At 52.4% G+C, this 19,481-nt stretch overlaps 1 protein-coding gene across 2 annotated transcripts in view; it reads right to left on the bottom strand.

The window, feature by feature from the left end:
• SPTBN2 (spectrin beta, non-erythrocytic 2) overlaps nucleotides 1–19,481 on the bottom strand; it is a 66,520-nt gene that overhangs the window by 19,162 nt on the left and 27,877 nt on the right. For both annotated transcript variants that reach the window (XM_066610365.1, XM_066610366.1), the window contains exons 3-17: nucleotides 17,275–17,448; nucleotides 16,686–16,777; nucleotides 16,361–16,441; nucleotides 15,647–15,762; nucleotides 13,944–14,056; nucleotides 12,379–12,566; nucleotides 10,649–10,766; nucleotides 7,879–8,037; nucleotides 7,286–7,588; nucleotides 6,392–6,545; nucleotides 5,332–6,202; nucleotides 3,266–3,403; nucleotides 2,197–2,953; nucleotides 1,496–1,698; nucleotides 381–471 (exon numbers count right to left, since the gene is read on the bottom strand). In XM_066610365.1, the coding sequence (XP_066466462.1) occupies nucleotides 381–471; nucleotides 1,496–1,698; nucleotides 2,197–2,953; nucleotides 3,266–3,403; nucleotides 5,332–6,202; nucleotides 6,392–6,545; nucleotides 7,286–7,588; nucleotides 7,879–8,037; nucleotides 10,649–10,766; nucleotides 12,379–12,566; nucleotides 13,944–14,056; nucleotides 15,647–15,762; nucleotides 16,361–16,441; nucleotides 16,686–16,777; nucleotides 17,275–17,448 (3,558 nt within the window). The remainder of the gene's footprint in view (nucleotides 1–380; nucleotides 472–1,495; nucleotides 1,699–2,196; nucleotides 2,954–3,265; nucleotides 3,404–5,331; nucleotides 6,203–6,391; nucleotides 6,546–7,285; nucleotides 7,589–7,878; nucleotides 8,038–10,648; nucleotides 10,767–12,378; nucleotides 12,567–13,943; nucleotides 14,057–15,646; nucleotides 15,763–16,360; nucleotides 16,442–16,685; nucleotides 16,778–17,274; nucleotides 17,449–19,481) is intronic.

The raw sequence follows: 19,481 nt of genomic DNA, 5'->3' as shown, positions 1-19,481 counted from the left end.
GTGATGACTGAACCCAAGATGCTGCAAAACAGCGGTGCTACCACTGAGCAACACTTCCTCCTCTAAAAATGTCATACGGGAGAGCCTCCAGCTGGGAGGGCTCAGAAGAGGGGACGCAAGCACGGTGGCCAGCGTCACTAGCCTGCAACAATGCCCTGGCTAGAAGCTGAGGTTTGGGGCTTGGCTGCGTCAGGCAGGTGGCCGGCAGCCCTTCTTCCCTAAGGCTTTGCCCCGTGTCCAAGTTGTGTCCACAGGAACTCCAAAGCCTTCCATGGTTCCTGGCGAGCCAATACCAAGGAGGGATTGGCTCCACCCACTCAGCCGCCTACAGGAATTCAACCCTGCCCACTTGGGCCACCCATCCCTCCAGGTCGACCCACCTCTTGGCAGTCCTGCAGGAAGTGCTGCAATTCTGAATTGTCACGCAGCCGTGCCAGCAGGTCTTGAGCTGCCTCCTGGTTTTTCCTGTGCCTGGAGGGGGGAAAAGTGTTAAGGTGACAGAATTCCTGCATCCTAAGCCTAAGTTGGCCTCCCTTACTTATCACTTCCCCCCCACCCCCATGGTTGTCTCTGCAGGTAGGGACACAATTGCTTCTCACTGCTTCTGTCCTGGCTAGAAAATTGGTTTTTGCTTTTTGTTTGTTTTACTTAGGCCAGGGGTCTCCAAACCCCGGCCTGGGGGCCAGATACGGCCCGCAGCAAGTCTCTGTCTGGCCTGCGTCCAGCCACTGATCCCCTGAGAATGCTCGGTGCTTGGAGAAATCCTAGACATTTGAGCCCATTCATTCATTTCATTCATTCATTCATTCAAGTTCCAACTCTAATGTATTTATTTAAATTTTATGTTTAATTTTGTTTTTCCAGCCCTCAACACTATGCCAGATATTTGATGCGGCCCTTTGGTTGAAAAGTTTAGAGACCTCTGACTTAGGCAAAGAATTCAGGAAAGAGGTTGGGAGCAGTGGCATAGCTAGAGGGGGTGCAAAGTGCTGAGTTTTGCAGGGAACAGAGACACTTGCCTCTTCTGAGTCTTCTCTGACATTTTCCTCCATTTTGCTCCCACCACCCGGAATGGCTCCGAAGGGGAGGGAGGAAGGGCTGCCTGCACACCATGGTGAGGTTCCCTGCAAAACTTAGCATTTTGCACCCCTTTTAGTTACACCATTGGTTAGGAATATCCAGGGAGTGGAGGATTTGCCCCATAGCTCCTCTCTAACTGGGACCCTTCGGTATGGAGCTGCTTCCTACTGAGTCAGACCTCAGTCTCTCTGGCTTAATATTGTCTAGGCACTGACTGGCAGCAGCACTGCAGGGCTTTTTCTGTTTGTGGCATTTACCCCAGCCTAATCTGAAGACATGATCAGGACTTTCTCTGTGCAAAGCAGATGCTTCACTTTTCCCCAGCAACACTTTGTCTGTCAGCCCTCTTTGACCTCTAGATTCCTGGAGGGCTACCCATCCACGCTACTATCCTCCCGAGAGTGATTCCTCTCACCTGCTGTCAATGGAATTGACCTTCTCCTGGATCTTCTCGGAATGAAGGCCGTCCTCCATGATGAGCTTCCTCCCTGAGTCCATCAGCCCCTTGATCTTCTCCCCGTTGGCCTCCATCGTGGTCATGAAATCTTCATGTTTCTTAATGGCAGCTTCGGCAGCTTGCAAGGAGGTGGGCATGCTTGTGTGGGTCAGCATGTACTCCTGCAGAAAGGGGGTGTTTGCCCCAAGACACTCTAAGACGGCACCCTCAAAGCCAGGCGGCAAAAGTAGGCACATTTCTCCCCTGCCTCAGAGACTTCACTTCCTCTGCCATTTTTTAGAAAGGTGGAAGCAAAAGAAGAGGCAGGTCTTTTGCACAGGAAGGAGTCTCCATATCCCCAAGTGAAGAAGAGAAGACCCTGCCTCTCCCCCAAGTCCTCTGAAAATATCAGAAGACTTAGGGGAAGAGGAGGGGTTCGTGGCAACTGCAAGTCATAGCAGGTGTGGGATCCAAGTCAACATTTATGGACCCTGGACCAAGACCCACTCATGTACAGGGACACTGCATTTGTGGGTCCATTAGGGACCACTGCCTAACCCTCCCAGCACGAGAGAGGGAGGGGCTATACTGTATGCATGTAAGCATGCTGCACCTGTCAGATTCTTGCACGGACTTATGGGCCAAGAAGGGGCTGCCACCTTTCCACCCCTCCTTTTTACCTGGTTGCTGAGCACCCCTTCCACCTGCTTGGTGTCCCTCAGGAAGATCTGGAAGCCGTAGGCCTGCGAGAGCAGCTGGTGCCGGTTCTCCCACATCTGCCCCAGCTCGTTCCAGCCAGTGTCAAGGGCCTGAAGACGCTGCTGCAGGAACATGTGCTGGGCGTCGGTGTGGCCTTGCGTCACCTCCTCCCCGATGGTGCGCAGGCGCTGGTAGTCGCCCTTGTAGTGCTCCACCTCGTTGCGGATGGTCTCGTGCTGGCTCAGCAGGTGCTCCGCCTCTGGCAGGGTGGCCGGGACGTCCTCCGAGGCAATGGCTGTCTGTGTGCGCAGGAGCCAGGCCTGGAAGTCGTCCAGGTCGCGCAAAAAGCCCTGCAGCTTGCTGGCTTCCCCCAGCGACTCCTCACGGCGGCGCATGGTCTCCCGCAGCCCATCCCAGGTCCCGTTGACCTCCGACAAGCGGTCCAAGATGGCAGTGGCCTGCTCTGGGTGCTGGTCTGCCAGCCGGGTGGCCTCCTCCCGCAGGTCCTGCACTTTGCCCTGGATGGCCTCCAGGTCCCGCTCCATGCCTGCCAGCTTGCGCTGCAGGGCCATGACGCCGGCCAGGTCGTTGCCCAAGCCCTGCGTGGACTCAATGACCTTGGTCTTCTCCCGCATCCAGGCCTTGGTCTCGTTGCACTCGAGGTAGTAATTCTGGATGCTGAGTGCAGAGGTCAGCGCCTCCTTCTTCCGGCTGGCCACCTCCTGGAACTGCTGCCACCTACGTGGATGTAAAGAGAAGAGAAGCAGCTCAAGATCCCTTCAAACTGGGGAAAGAGGCACCCTTTTGGGTGGCGCTTATCTTCTCTTAGGGAAGAGCAATTGTCCTGCTTCACCCAAACACAGCAGCTTTTCCAGGGGCTGTTGGCATATAAGACTAGGAGCCCTCTTAGGGCAGGAAACCAGTTTCTTATTCTCTAGCGACATGCATCAGCTTGCCTGCCAACATGACTCTCAGTCAGGAAATGCCACCTCTCCTATTCAGTCACCAAATCCTCCCCACCTCCACTATCCTGCCAACCCCCCTTCCCACCTGGTATTGAGGTGCTCCAGCGTGGCGTGGATGCTGTCCTTGTTCCGGTGGTCGGTGCCCAAAAGCCGGCTGGCAATTTCATTCACAGCCGCAATGCGAGAGGCCAGGTTGTTCATCTCTGGCTCCAGGGTCTCAAACCTGAGAGAAAGAAAGTCAAAAAGAGAAGTTTTTTTGGGGGGGGGGGAAGGTGCTGCGTTCAAAAGACCAGGTTGTTTACATGACCCAAACTCCAGGGCAAAGTCATATACAGGCATTGGAAGTTGCTTCCTACAGAGTCAAGCACTATCAAGCACTGACTGGTAGCAGCTCCCAAGGATTTTGCGGGGGGGGGGGGGGGGTGTCTTAGCACTCAGCCTTCCACTGTATGATTAATATTTATTTTCCTATTGCTTATATCGGGAGGCCCCCACATTCATGGATCCCATATCTGTGGTTTCAGTTAACCACAGATCAGGTCTGTGGGACCCCACTGAACACACAGCCTTCAGAGGGTCTTCTGAGCCCAGCAGAGGCCATGCATGTCTATCCACAGCCTCTGCTGGGCTCAGAATGACTGTCAAAGGTGGAAAAAAAACATCACTAGCGGTTCTTTTGGAGGCTTCCCTGGCCCTCATAATGCCTTTTAAAGGCATAAAAAGTCACTTCCAGTTTCTCAGAATAAACCAGAAGTGACTTTTCTTGCCTCTGACAGTCATTATGAGCCCTGGCAAAGGCCATGAGAGACCTCTGGAGGGTGGGAGGAGGCATCCCCCATACCTTCAGATTCACGTATCTGTGGGGAGTTCCAGAACAGAGCCATCACAGATGTGGGGGAACACCTGCATTTTGTTTATTAAACTCTTTTGAAACTAGGAAAAAATAACTTTTTTTAAAATGCTCAACTGAGGGTCCAATCCTATCCAATTTTCCAGTGCTGGGGTAGCCATGCCAATGGGGTGTGCGCCGTATCCTGCAATGGTGGGGCAGTCACAGAGGCTTCCTCAAAGTATGGGAACATTTGTTCGCTTACCTTGGGACTGCATCAGTACTGGAAAGTTCGATAGGACTGGGCCTTTAAATGGCTGTCATGATTCTCATCTGGCAGAGTTCCACTGCCAATAAAAGAGTCAGAGATTATTCTGCCTTAAATGTATCTAAGCGGGTTTGAGAGCAGGACCAAGTGCCTGAACAGGTTACCAGATCACTTTTCACAGTTCCAGGGTCTAAACAAGTATGGAAAGGGAGGGCTGAAAAATACTGATGTATTTTACTGGTGTATTTTTAAACCCTGCTGTGGACCCCAAGTTTCCCCTTCAGCCTCTCCCATGAAACCCTGAGTTGGAAGGCCCATCTCAGGCATACACCTTAACATAAGAACATAAGAACAGCCCCACTGGATCAGGCCATAGGCCCATCTAGTCCAGCTTCTTGTATCTCACAGCGGCCCACCAAATGCCCCAGGGAGCACACCAGACAACAAGAGACCTGCAAGGCCTCCTGGGAATTGTAGTTAAGAACATAAGAACAGCCCCACTGGATCAGGCCATAGGCCCATCTAGTCCAGCTTCCTGTATCTCACAGCGGCCCACCAAGTGCCCCAGGGAGCACACCAGACAACAAGAGACCTGCATCCTGATGCCCTCCCTTGCATCTGGCCTTCTGACATAGCCCATTCTAAAATCAGGAGGTTGCACATACACATCATGGCTTGTAACCCGTAATGGATTTTTCCTCCAGAAACTTGTCCAATCCCCTTTTAAAGGCGTCCAGGCCAGATGCCGTCACCACATCCTGTGGCAAGAAGTTCCACAGACCAACCACACGCTGAGTAAAGAAATATTTTCTCTTGTCTGTTCTAACTCTCCCAACACTCAATGTTAGCGGATGTCTCCTTGTTCTGGTGTTATGTGAGAGTGTAAAGAGCATCTCCCTATCCACTGCACAATTTTGTATGTCTCAATCATGTCCCCCCTGAGGAGCCTCTTTTCTAGGCTGAAGAGGCCCAAACACCGTAGCCTTTCCTCATAAGGAAGCCTTCTGCTTCTGGCCAGAGGGAGGACATGCCTGCAGCGGCCCAAGCCCCTCACCTTTGCTGAACCACTTCCAGATCTTCAAGCTTCTCTGGGACATCCATGGTTTCAATCCAGTACTCTCGCTCGTCGATCCACAGCCCGCAAGCGTCTGCCTCGCTGAACATCTGGTAGAGGTTGAGGGCGTCCTGCAAGGCTTGCTTGCGGTGCTCGGCCAGCGCGACCAGCTCCTCGTAGCGCTGTTCCAAGGCCGGCAGGCGCCCGTCCACCTCCGGCGAAGTGGCAAAGGCGGGCGGCAGGCTGCGGGCCTGCTCGTGCAGAGCGTCCAGGGCAGGCCGGTGGTTGTGAATCTCCTCCTCCACGTCCTTGTGCTTCTTGACCAGGCTCTGGGTCGAGTACTCGTCGTGGCCCACCTCGGGGCTGGACACCAAGCGGAGGGCGTCCAGCAGCCAGGCCTCCATGTCATTGGCGTCTGCCTGGAACTGGTAGAGGTTGGAGGCCTGGAGGAGGCGCCGCTCTCGCTCGCCTGACAGCGCTTCCAGCTGCTGCCACTGCTCCTCGATTTCCCGGATGCGCTCGGCCACCTTGGCGGCACCAAAGTGGCCCTCGGCGATCAGCTGGCGGCCCTCGGCGATTGTCTGTTGCAGCGGGCCAGCACGGCCGCTCATCTCGTCGCGGAAAGCGTTGTGCTTGCTGGTGAGGCGCAGCGCACTTGTCAGGTCCTTGCCAAAATCATCAGAAGAGAGGATCTGGCTCTGCTCCCGAATCCAGGCCTCCTCCTCACCCATGTCCCAGAAGAACTTCCACAGACGGCGTGACTCCTCCAGCTTGGCCCGTCGCTGGGCCGCCAGGGCCACCAGCTCTCGATAGCAGCGGTCTAGCGTCGCCACACGCTCTTGGACCAGCTGCGGGTCGCAGGGCTTGTACCCTGCAGACAGCAAGAGAGTGTTAGGAAACCTGTCCCTGCCAACTGCAACATGCTGAATTTGGGGCTGCCCCAAAGACTGGCCAGAAATGGCAGCTGGAGCATGGGGGAGAACACTGTGGCCGAAGTGCTTTCAGGCAGCCAGAGGTCACAGCATCTCCCACCCGTGTTTCTGAATAGCAGGGCAGTTACCTTCTCCAGGTGTGGCAAAGCGCTGAGCAGCAGCCCCAATGCCTTTCACCCGCTCAGCCTGGACGGCGATATCGGCCTCCACCAGTGCATGGATCTGCAGCAGATCCTCCACCCCGTGCAGATGTTTCCCGAAGTCCTGGGACTGGAGGCGGCCCTGGAAGGAGGCACAGAGGGGGCAAGACAGATGACCTCCAAGTTGCCTTCTAACACTTACCTTCTCTGATTCTATGGGGGAAACTTTGTGGGTGGGAAAGGAAGAGTCTGGCCACTTCCCCAAAATGAAAACTGTGTTTTATATGCCCATTTATTGGGGTGGCGAAACCTGATGGAATATAATATATATCCATATACCTGATGGAATATAATGGAAGAGCCACATACAGTAAGCTTCAGGTGTGTGAGAGCTGCAGTATTTAAGATGCATTTAAATTCTTACATATATTTACTCACCACGAGCATTAAATGTGTGCTTTAATCTGGTGGACTCTCAGCTGAGACTCAGTAAATAATTATGAAGCTTGAAAATTTCTTATTTAGCTTTTATAATAATAGTGATGTAAAAAGGGGCTTAGCCAACATATTTCTGGAAGCTGCGCATTATTTGTCAAAGAGTTGCGAGCCACAGTTTGGTCACCCCTGCCATATTTCCACTTGCCTCCAATGCTCCAAGCTCACTTTTCTGACAACACTGTAGCCCACCACTCTCCTCTCCTCCACACTTACTGTTCCACTCTGTCCCCCTCCTCTTTTACCAGTCCTGGCACATCACCAGGGAATAGGGGCAGCATTTGAGAGGTGCCAGGAGGCCCTGGGCCAGCTTGTTTAACTAATAATAGTTACTAGTTATTACACAAGTAGGCTGCAACACTCTCCAGGTGCCCCAGTGCCAGCTACCTTCATTTCCTCCAGCCAGTCCATGAGGTAGGCCAAGTCCTGGAACATCTTCTGCAGCTCAAAATGGAGCAAGAGGCGCTCGCGACGGGCGGCCACCAGCTCACGCAGGTAGTCCCAGAGCCGGGCCACGTTGTTCTTGCGGGCCAGCACCCGCTTGATGTCATGGTAGCCCTCCGCCTCCAGCTCAGCCGCCACGGCATTCACGGCTGCGACGCGCTCGCTGTACGCCACGATGTCCGTCTCGATGGCCTCGTGCTTCCGCACAGCTGCCTCCACCGCTGAGATGTCGGACCCAAAGTTATCCTGCAAGGGGTGAGGGAGAGATATGGACTCTTTTGGCTTCTCCAGATGGACACCAATGGCAGTTTGTTTCCTTCCAAGGCAAGTTGAGCTTCAGCAGGTCGACTTCCTCTGCCCTACCTGCAGCAGACGCCGGGAACCGAACCCGGGTTCTTCCGCATGCAAGCGGGCTCACGGAGTGACAGACAGCCTGTCCCCCAGCGCTCCCACCCTCAGAAGAACTTCCCTGCCACACCCACGGGCCAGCTCTGGGTGCAACAGCCCACTTGCACACCCGCTTGGGAACAACTGACCTGGGAGACCAGGCGCTGGTTCTCGCTCAGCCACGTCTCGCGCATGGCCGCCTTGCGGTCGAACCTTGCAGCCAGCTGCTCCAGCTTCTCCTGCCGAATCAGCTCGTTGCGCAGGGCCAGTTCCCGCTCATGCTCTGCCTTCTCCAGCCGCTCCCAGGCCTGGGGACAATTGGATGGGAGGAGGAGGAAGAGAATCAGGAAACCAGCACTTTCCTCCAGAAAACCAGCACTTTAACTCCGAAAATGGGAGGCGCAAGACTACTCAGAAGCCCTGGGCCCAAACGCTCACGTCCACAGAATTTAAATTGCAAGGGAGGAGAAAAGGCACCCTGCACATGCTCAAAGGCACTGTCTTTTAATTATTACAGGGCTATTCTCTGATCTCTCCCTCTCCTTAATCACAAGAGTCTTTAATTACTTGTCACTTATGTGAATGCACATTTTGGATTTTTAAAATACTTTTACTCAGCATCTAGTAAGTCTGTAGTTCTATTTTCTCCAGCTGGCAGTGGGTCACAGTGGTTACAGTGCTGGAGTGACATCTTATTTAAGAAGTCCTGAGTTCAAATCCCTCACTCTGTCATGATGGTTGACTTCACAAGGCTGTTGCGAGGACAAAAGGAGGAAGGGAGCCGTGCTTGAGCTCTTCTTGCTTCCCTTAAAGGAAAGCCCTCAGAGCAGGGCTGGGCAGGAAAGAGGCCTCCCCAAAATGCTTCAAAACTGGTGCCACTGGAGGAAAACAGCCCTGAGCAGCAGGAACATTTCCCATAAACAGGAAAAACCAGTAAAATTCTGTATCATTGTGGTACAAAATGGAATGCATCAGGGAATGCTGGGAGAAAACATTTGAAAGGTGCTCTGAATTTCTGAATTTTTACACTGCTCAATCCTAAACAGTGTGTGCCGGCTTACGGCTGGTGCGCACTGTTGCAAATGTGCCGTAAGGAATGTGTATAACCCTCAGTGCCGGTTCTGCACCTGTACTAGCCCGGAACCAGCCCAGCGCTGCTTCGCTGCTTGGCGGTTACACAGACCACGGGGTGGTAGAGAGGTAAATGGGGGCGTGGAGGGAGGCGGGAAGAGGCATTCTGGGGCAGAGGGAGGGCGGGGAGGAGGGAGTGGGGAGGGAGAGAGGTGGGACTGGTTGAGCTTTGCTCCACCGAATCCTGCGCCTCCGTGTCAGGCCACTGGCCTGACACGGAGGCTCTTGATTCTACCCCGACTCTTGGGTAGCCGTACAATCAAGTAGTACAACTCTCCCGGAATTTGAAACCTGCAGTAAGTCCTTGCGGGGGAGGCAGCGGGGGCGGGGGGGAAGGCAGACAGTCTCACAGGGCTCCCCGCCCCCCCAGGAGGATGCAGGAGGCTGTGGTAAGCACAGCCAAGCCCCTGCAGCCCCGAGCGGCGCGATCCTGGGGATTGTGCCGCTGCCTCCTCCCTGCCTGCTGGCTGCCCCAGCCCCTTGAGGGCAAAGAGGCCAGGGCCCTCAGGCTGGGGCAAACCCTCTGGAGTAGCCCCGAAGGAAGGAAGGAAGGAAGGAAGGGGACAAAAGTCCCGTTCTCCTGAGGAGCTGCTGGCACTGCCTGGGTTGCGTTCAGGACGCAGCGGCAGCCATTTTCAGCATCGCTACAGCCCTGTGTGCCGGGAAACTCGGGATTGGGCTGCACTTCGGGGTTTTTTTTTTTAGCACACACTACTGAGAATCAGAAGTTAAAAAAACAATAACAACACAGCACAACTATCTGAGGGTGCAGTTCTGGCAGTGGAAAGGAGTGCATGGGCTGACCCACAGGTAAATAATGCAACCCTGATACCTGGAAACAGCCCTAGGCAGTGGACTGGCCGATTAATCATTAATCAGGATGGGCTGTTGGCTTTGAGCTCTGCAAACACTCACAAAACAGGGGCACAGCACTTGCTAGTTGCAACATTTATCAGCTGCTCTTTTAAGAACGTATTGATATGTTTCTGTTCTACTTTTAATCATGATAAGGAATCACCTAAGAATCTGTATCGAGGCTTTGGAATGGACAACGTGCTTGGCATGAATTACACTTGCTGTCAGCTTTGCAGCAACCACAGATTGCCAGGGACTGAATTGTTTATTATTATTATTATTATTATTATTATTATTATTATTATTATTATTATTATTATTATTATTATTATTGGTTTACTTTTGGTTTTTAAAATCTGTATTCCAAATACAAAACAGATCCAAAAATGAGTTTTTTTCCTTCTAATTTTGAAATATGGATTGCTGGAGAAAGCTGGAGTGGAACCACTTTCCCAAAGCCAGTCCATGACCTCCTGGGGCTTCAGGCAGCATGTCAAATGCCACCCCTGCCCCCAGTCATGTGATGACTTCAGTGCCTAATAGTGCCAGTCCCCTTACTCAACAGTGAACCAGCTCCTGGCTCAGGACCTTTTCCACGGAATGGAGCAGAAGAGGAAGCACGAAGGAGAGTAGAGTGATGGGCCAGAGTGTCAGAAAGAGTTAGAGAAGAGGGATGTGTTCAAAAAAGAAGAAAGATACAGAGCAGAAGCATGGAGGAGAAGAGAGTTGAGGCCTAGAGCATCAGAAAGGGTCACTCTAGGTCACTCTAGGCCTCCACTCACCTCTCCTCCATGCTTCCGCTCTGTTTCCTTCTTTTTGAATACAGGGAGCAGGAGGAGGATGAACAGAGGAGATGGGCGACAGGTGTCCTTCCTCCAATTTGCTGCTTCATGGATGGGCCAACACTTGCCCCAGGCATACATTTGATCTCACCTTGTTGATGTCAGATATGAGCCTCCCCTCTCGCGGTGTGTAAACCTTCTGGTTATTGGCTCTCATTTTACTCTGGATGGTGAAAAGCAGAACTTCAAGATTCCCCTTCTCGGTGAACCTGGCAGGGTATGGGGGTGAGAGAGAGAATCAAAATGTGAGGCTAAAGGGCAAGAAAACAAATTTCAAGACAGGGAGGAAGGGTTGCACTGGGGCTCTATTCTCACCATACAGGACCATACATGGATTTGCAGGTGATCAACACAGGCTGCAATTATTCAAACTTACCTGGGGGTAAGTTCCATTGACTATAACGGGACTTACTTCTGAGTAGACAGGAATAGGATTGGGCTGACAGGGTGCAATCTTAACATGATGCTTGGCTAGTGCAAGTCCCTTGTGCTACACTGGGAGGGTCGCAAACGTGCCGTAAAGCAGGTCTGCGCATACTCCGGAGTCAGCTGGGCCAGCGCAAGAATGTGTGCCGGCCTGCAGAGGCTGCATCCAGCCTCCACTGCACTAAAAAAGGGTAAGTTTGTGCCAGCCAAGCTCAGCCGGTGCAGGGGTCTGAGGGTGGGGGGAGAGTGGGTGGCAGGCAGGCTTGTGGGCAGGGGGTGGGAGAGCTGAGGGGGTGGGGCCAGGACCCAGCACACGTGCTGTATCCTAACCCCGGGCAGCACAGTGCATCTCTGGGATGCTCAGACCTGCACCATTTCTTGAGACCCGTTGGGGCTGCTGCGGCTCTTCCCAGGGTAAGGGGAAGCATTTTCCCCTGCCCCGGGCATAGCCGCTTGCAGTCTGAAACTCACGCTGGATATAGGGCAGGCCTCCCGGCCTCCTTGTTCCAGTGCAAATTAGGATTGCGCTGACACAAAGATTCAGGAACTGGGGCAGACATACCCTTGGTGCCTTGGGATCCCAAAGCTTGGGATGGCATGCCAAAAGCTGCTCACCCTTCCACGGTGGCGGGCTGGCCATCCCTCCACAGACTCTCCTCCCACTCCCTGAATTTGGTAAGGAAGAAGGGAAAAGTGCAGAGGAGGATGGGTGGAAGAGAGTAGCGGGCTAGAACAAAAGAGCGTCACTAGCTGAGGGGTGCCCAAACCCCGGCCCTCAGGGACTCCCAATCCGGCCCGCGGGGAGCCCCCAGTCTCCATTGAGCCTCTGGCCCTCCGGAGACTTGCTGGAGCCCATGCTGGCCCAATGCAACTGCTCTCAACATGAGGACAACTGTTTGACCCCTTGCGTGAGCTATGGGACGAGGGCTCCCTCCACTGCTTGCTGTTCCACATCTGTGATGCAGCAGCGGCAGCAAAGGAAAGGCTGGCCTTGCTTTTTGCAAGGCCTTTATTAGGCCTTGAGCTATTGCAAGACCTTCATTCATTCATATAAGTTCCATCTCTAATATATTCATTTATGTAAATTTATTCAAGTTTGAAATGTAAATTAATTCTTTTTTTTCCTGGCCCCCGACACAGTGTCAGAGAGAAGATGTGGCCCTCCTGCCAAAAGGTTTGGACACCCTGCTCTAGCCCAACTGTCTCTTCTCCAGATTCCCTTTCCTGCTCCATTCCGGTCTTCTTTTTCAGCTCTGACCTTCCAGCCCATCCTTCTCCTCTCCTACACACATCCTCTTCTGCCCTGTTCCTCTCCTCCATACCAAGAAGAAGCAGAAGCAGAAGTGGGCCTGCCCTTAGCTCCCCCCCCCTCTCCTGGCTAGAGGAAATACTCACTTGGGGGGTTTCTCAACAGTGCGATAGGTGTTGAAGGCCTGCAGCTGGTTCTGCACGCCGCTCAGGCAGTTGGCCAGCTTGCGGTCATTCAGCGTCAGGATGGTCTGCTCGATCCACTGCAGGAGGTCGGAGGCCAGTGTCTCGTACTTCTCTATCAGCTTGTCTGCCTCAATGGCATGGTCCAGAACCTGGGAGCAGGAGGGAGATGGCATCACTGGGGCTATTGGCTGAGAGATTTAGGCTGCAATCCCATCCATGCTTTCCTGGGAGTAAGCCCACTGAACCCAATGGGTCTTACTTCTGAGTAGACAGGCATAGGACTGCACTGTTAGCCTCATTCCTCATACACCACCCTCCGTCTGATCCTTCCCTTTGCACCTAGGATAGGATCATAAGAACATAAGAACAGCCCCACTGGATCAGGCCATAGGCCCATCTAGTCCAGCTTGCTGTATCTCACAGCGGCCCACCAAATGCCCCAGGGAGCACACCAGATCACAAGAGACCTGCAAGGCTTCCTGGGAATTGTAGTTAAGAACATAAGAACAGCCCCACTCGATCAGGCCATAGGCCCATCTAGTCCAGCTTGCTGTATCTCACAGCGGCCCACCAAATGCCCCAGGGAGCACACCAGGTAACAAGAGACCTGCAAGGCCTCCTGGGAATTGTAGTTAAGAACATAAGAACAGCCCCACTGGATCAGGCCATAGGCCCATCTAGTCCAGCTTGCTGTATCTCACAGCGGCCCACCAAATGCCCCAGGGAGCACACCAGATCACAAGAGACCTGCAAGGCTTCCTGGGAATTGTAGTTAAGAACATAAGAACAGCCCCACTGGATCAGGCCATAGGCCCATCTAGTCCAGCTTGCTGTATCTCACAGCGGCCCACCAAATGCCCCAGGGAGCACACCAGATCACAAGAGACCTGCAAGGCTTCCTGGGAATTGTAGTTAAGAACATAAGAACAGCCCCACTCGATCAGGCCATAGGCCCATCTAGTCCAGCTTCCTGTATCTCACAGTGGCCCACCAAATGCCCCAGGGAGCACACCAGACAACAAGAAGACCTGCAAGGCCTCCTGGGAATTGTAGTTAAGAACATAAGAACAGCCCCACTGGATCAGGCCATAGGCCCATCTAGTCCAGCTTCCTGTATCTCACAGCGGCCCACCAAATGCCCCAGGGAGCACACCAGATAACAAGAGACCTCATCCTCGTGCCCTCCCTTGCATCTGGCATTAATGGATCAAGACGAGCTGCCCTGTTGAGATTGAAGCAAAGGGGGTACAGGATTGGGGGGCAGAATTCCCACCTGAAACCGAGGCACTGCTGCCAATCAGTGCTTGACAATAAAGGTCTGACTCAGTCTACAGCAGCTTTCTATGCATTATATGGGCTTGGGGAACCCTGCACACCGTTAAACTACCAGGTGTCCCAGAACAAAAGGTCACCTCCTTGATTGCCTGCCTCTCTTCCTGCACTCCTCTCTCTACTCAGGGTCTTTTGACTGCCAGGGCTCTTCACAACTCCACACCCTCCACAACTCCATCCCATGTCCAGGGTACCTTCCCAATCCGCTTCCCTTCCACGGCCAAGGCTTTCATCTTGGAGAAGTAATGGTAGTAGGTAGCCACGTAGGTGATGATGGACTTCTCGTCAGGCTGATCCACGTTCACATCTAGAGAGAAGTGAAAGAAGGGGAGCGACTCAGCAGGGCTGCCCAAAGAGCTGCTGGAGCCAATTCCCCCCCCCCCCCGCAACTTTATGGCATGCCAGGAACTGCTCCCCTCCTCCTACTCCCCTGATTTGAAAAGAAAATAAAGAAGGGAACAGAGCAGAATAAAGAAGGGAACAGAGCAGAAAGTAGAAGTGTGAAGGAGACGAGAGTAGCAGCCTAGAACGTTGGAGAATCTCTAGCCCACTGCTCTCTCTGTCTCAGTCTTCCCCAGTTGGGCATGGGCAGGATACCTCCCTTACAGGCGGTAGCGGACCTGCCCTCATTGCACTCCAGGGCAGGTCTACAACATGCCACCCCTCCTCCTCAGGAAACTTACCAAGACTCACAGAACCTCACCTGACACTTGGCTGTGGGCAAGAAGCCTTCTGAGGCTTCTTTTGCAGTTACTTCCAATTTCCCAAAGAAAAAGGATAAAACAGAGGGGGAAACCTCAGAAGGCTTCTCGCCCACTGCCAAGTGCTAAATAGAGCCTTGTCTGCCAGCGGAATGGCTCAAAGGGGCAGCAAGGGAGGGGCGGCAGACTGAGGCAGCAGCAGCAAGTGTGGCCTAAGAACATAAGAACATAAGAACAGCCCCACTGGATCAGGCCATAGGCCCATCTAGTCCAGCTTCCTGTATCTCACAGCGGCCCACCAAATGCCCCAGGGAGCACACCAGATAACAAGAGACCTGTTATCCTGGTGCCCTCCCTTGCATCTGGCCTTCTGACATAGCCCATTTCTAAAATCAGGAGGTTGCACATACACATCATGGCTTGAACCCCGTAATGGATTTTTCCTCCAGAAACATGTCCAATCCCCTTTTAAAGGCGTCCAGGCCAGATGCCGTCACCACATCCTGTGGCAAGGAGTTCCACAGACCGACCACACGCTGAGTAAAGAAATATTTTCTCTTGTCTGTTCTAACTCTCCCAACACTCAATGTTAGCGGATGTCCCCTGGTTCTGGTGTTATGTGAGAGTGTAAAGAGCATCTCCCTATCCACTCTGTCCATCCCCTGCATAATTTTGTATGTCTCAATCATGTCCCCCCTCAGGCGTCTCTTTTCTAGGCTGAAGAGGCCCAAACGCCGTAGCCTTTCCTCATAAGGAAGGTGCCCCAGCCCAGTAATCATCTTAGTTGCTCTCTTTTGCACCTTTTCCATCTCCACTATGTCCTTTTTGAGATGTGGTGACAAGAACGGACGCAATACTCCAGGTGTGGCCTTACCATCGATTTGTACAACGGCATTATAATATTAGCCGTTTTGTTGTCAATACCTTTTCTAATGATCCCAAGCATAGAATTGGCCTTCTTCACTGCCGCCGGGGCATTTGCCTCCCCTGCCCCGCCCCAGCTCAGCCACCGCTTACAGGTTTGCTGCAAAGGTTCCACCAAGATAATACACTTGCATGCCCAGAAAGTGATAGGTGTTATCAAAGAACAGGTGTCGTTTTTTGCAGCCCGAAGGCACGGCGGTTCAGCTGGCAAACAAGCGGCTGTGCCCCTGGGAAACCAGTAAGGATGGAGGCCACTTCTCCACTGGACCCACCTTCAGGGTCCAAGAGCTTGGTTAGGCCCAATTCCTTCTCTGCGATGTTGAAGGCATTCTGGAGGTTGTAGTGGGCGTTGCACTTCTTCAGGGTGTCAATGTCTATCAGGTCTGGCCTGTAGAGGGTGCACCAACATTTTTAAAAACCCCTTGCCCAGCAGGGTCAAACTGCAGTTCCATCTAGCCCAGCACTCTGTCCCCAGCAGTGGTCAGTCAGCAAAGCTCACAAACAGGGCCACCCTCCTGTACTCTCTAGCGTTTGATAACAGGCCACAGCATTTTGCCCCTGAACATGGAAGTCCCAGTTATTAACCTTTCTTCCATGACTGTAACTAATACCCTTCAAAAGCCTTCACCAGCCTAACACCCTTCACATGTCCTGTGAGAATGAATCCCACAGGAAACAGTGTTTCCTTTTTTCTGCCCTGAGCTTTCTGACAATTAACAATTAATCCAGTGATCCCAAATTCTTATGATCTGAGAGCAATAGGGAGGGTTACATTCAGCTCCTAATGAAAAAGCAAGTTTCTAGCCCCTTGAGGTTTGGAAAGATGGCGCCAAAGTCCCCATCAGAATCTGGTGCTCTGCGCTATGTTCGGAGGCTACAAGTCCTGTCCACCTAAGCCCGTCCTCCCCACCTTGGACGCAGGTATGTACCAACAAGCAGCTACTGAATCTTGACCAACCCCCCTGCCAAAATAACACATCACTGACCTGTGCTTGTGGACAATTGCGTTGAAAGCCAAGCCGTCCCTCCAGCTGGTGGTGAAGTTGTGGACATTAACATTTGGGTACCTGTAAAGCCACAGGGATCGTGAGGAAAAAAGACTGGGAGAGATGCCATGCTCATTTTGAGCATGTGCAGAGTGCATTTCCTAGCATTCACTCCCTCCCCCTTTCAGTTTTCTAACCTGACAGTTCCTAGCTATGTTAAAAGCAAGACAGGAGAACCTGAATCGTGTCATATCCAGGTGAACTGGCCTTCCAGAGTTTTAGAACAGGGAAGGCTTCAACTGCCATCCCTCCAGGCATTCCTTACCCAGCTGTTTTCATTTGACACCAGAGCAACAAGGCATCCTTGGCAGATTTCTTCTCCTTGTTGTCCTCTGTCTCCACACTGATGTCCTGGATCTATTGCAGGGCGGGAGAGGCGGAAGGAGAAAAAAAACACCTGTTAGTCACAGCTGAATATGTGCAAAATGCAAATTTAAATTCTATACCCTATAGAATTTATAATTCTATAAATTTGATGCAAATTCTGCGCCCATAAAAAATGAATTCTGCAACCTGCAGCACTTGTGCAAATTGAGGAAATTTGCACACATTGCTCTTATTTTGCATAACTTAATTTGCATTGTTTGCTACATGCATTTCCTTTTTACCAGTCACTGGGGTGATGGGCTAGAAATGACACTGGGTAGAAAAGACGCTTTCCCAACTGCAACTGCTAAAAAGCAGTATGCGGCCACCTCTCCGGGCTACTGAGATTCTTAAAGCCTCTCTTGGCAACCATGAGGACTAGGAACTTGATTCCTTTTTCTTTTTAATAAGGAGGTGGATTGCTCAGCAAGTTGAATTCTGCACCTGCTCCCACATTCCATACTAGAGCGGGCGGGGAATGGTTGTACCTGGAAGCGGAGAATGATGGTCCAGATGAGGCCCAGCGTAAGGCGGTGGTTGCCATCGACGATGTCATGGGAGCCCATGTTCTCCAGGTGGACGCGCTGCTCCTTCAGAAACTGGAGGGCCTTGTCCACGTTCTCCAGGCAGTGGATGCGCATCCGGCCTTTGGTCGGCTTCGGCTGGCAGGAGAGAAGAACCAGAGATCAACGTGGACCAGGGTTCACCACAGAGTTCTGCTTGGAATAAGTGACGTCACCCTGACCCCGGGTCACCCTGAGCACCCTGTTTACCCAGCACTCCAGGGAAGGCTTCAAGTCAGAGAGAATGGGAGTGTAGTTCATGCCTCAGGGAGCACACAAGACAACAAGAGACCTGTGTCCTGTTGCATCTGGAATTTATTCCCTTGCATCTGGAATTTATTAATAGACTGTGTCTCTGTTGTTGTCATAGCTTGTAACCTGTGATGGACTTTTTCCTCCATCAATCTGTCCAATCCCCTTTTAAAGCCATCTAGGCCAAGTGCCATCGCTACACCCTATGGCAAGGAGTTCCAAAGATTAATTACATGCTGGGTAAAGAGATATTTCCTTAAGTCTGCTCTAACTCTCCCACCAGTCAGTGGGCCAGAACAAGGTCAAGAGCTGAGCCCTGCTGGCTGAGACCAGAGGTCCAATCCCTCTAATCCAGCACCTGCTTCCTTTCAGTGGCCAACCAGATGCCTTTGAGAACCCCCCAGCAGTGGTTCAGGCCATACTGCTCTCCTACTTCTACCTCCCTGTTCTTACATGTGATGCTGCCAGTCAGTGTTGACAGGACTGAATTCAGATCTGACTCAGCAGGCAGTAGTGTCTGCTGAAGAGTCAAAGAGCATTTGGGATCGAGGTCGTTCTGGGAAAGACCCCTAGGTGAAGCCCAGGAGAGCCACAGCCGTGGCCGTGGAGGGCGTAACAAGACCCCTGCTATATCAGATCAACAACCCGCTTAGCCCAGCGTCCTGGAAGCAGGCGCATAAAAGCAACTGGCATCCAGGGACACCCTCTCCCCCTGGAACGGGAAGCAGCGTGAAGCTGTTGATCAGCTGCTCTAATCAAGCGGCTATTGCCACTTCTCCTTGCAGAGAGTTCCTCACACTAGTCTGAAGAAGTCCTTCCTTCTGTCCACTCTTGATCTTCTGCCAATCGGTTTCACCGAATAACAGTCAGGATAGACTGTGCTCGGCTAGACAGACCAACCATCTGGCCAAGGAGAAAACTCATTTATATGTTCAGTGTGAGCCCCAGCACTTCTCCTCTTAAGAATGAGGTCATTCAAAAAGAGGCCAGGCCAAGCCCCCTGTGCTTCTCAGCTGTGAAAATTCCTGTCCCCCAAGCTAATTACCTTTGCAAATTATTATCCAGTCCTTATGGTGCAGGTTCAACTTTAAATCCTCCTGTTAATGTGACCCTCAATTCTATTTTACAGCTGGGCTCGGGCTGAGAGAAAGGGACTTGGCCAAGGCCGCAGTAGTGAGTCAGTGGCCAAGACAATCCTGCAGGCACAACAGGGGCCAGATCTGCTTTCCTTCCTGGCGCCAGGTAAGATGAGTCTCTCTCGTCCCAGACTCATTTTCCCAGGCTATTAACCCTGTCTCTGAATCGCTCTCCATGACTTGATCTACTGCTCTTTTATCTGTGGCATCGCCTTAATTGTTGTTTGTTGTTGTGTTGTTTTTTTGCCAACCTGTGGCGTAAGCCGTCTTGAGAGAGCGCATTTCCCGGAGAGGTGGGGTCCATGTCTTTTCCAAGCATATTAAACAAACCTCAGCACTACAGTCCTCGACTTCCATGCCAAGACTTGGCCATTGACAGCTCAGCCCTTGTCCTAGCACCCACCACCAACTTCTGAGTGAGCCTGACATGCCTGGGATCCAACATGCCACACTAGGTCATGCTGGCCAGACAGGTGTCCAAACTGCTTTCCCAATCCAAGTTCCCAGACAGAGCGCCAACACTTTTTGCTTGCTTGTCGCTGAGGTTCACAAACCCAGAGGGCGTGGTAGGGAGGGGCAGATCAGGCCCGACGGGCCCTGCCCACGAGAAGAATTTCCTCAAGGTATCGCTGAATGGAAGGTGGCATCATCCCAGCAGAGGCAAGCCAAGATCAGGCAGCGTGGGCTAGAAGAATGGCAATTCCCAGGCAGGAATGAGGAGCAAAGGACTGGGAAGAGACAAGG

This window comes from Tiliqua scincoides, chromosome 15 (genome assembly GCF_035046505.1).
Source record: "Tiliqua scincoides isolate rTilSci1 chromosome 15, rTilSci1.hap2, whole genome shotgun sequence".
In the NCBI taxonomy this organism is placed as follows: domain Eukaryota; kingdom Metazoa; phylum Chordata; class Lepidosauria; order Squamata; family Scincidae; genus Tiliqua; species Tiliqua scincoides.
Note: the sequence above shows the minus strand (reverse complement) of the source record. Positions and strands in the feature narration are given on the sequence as shown.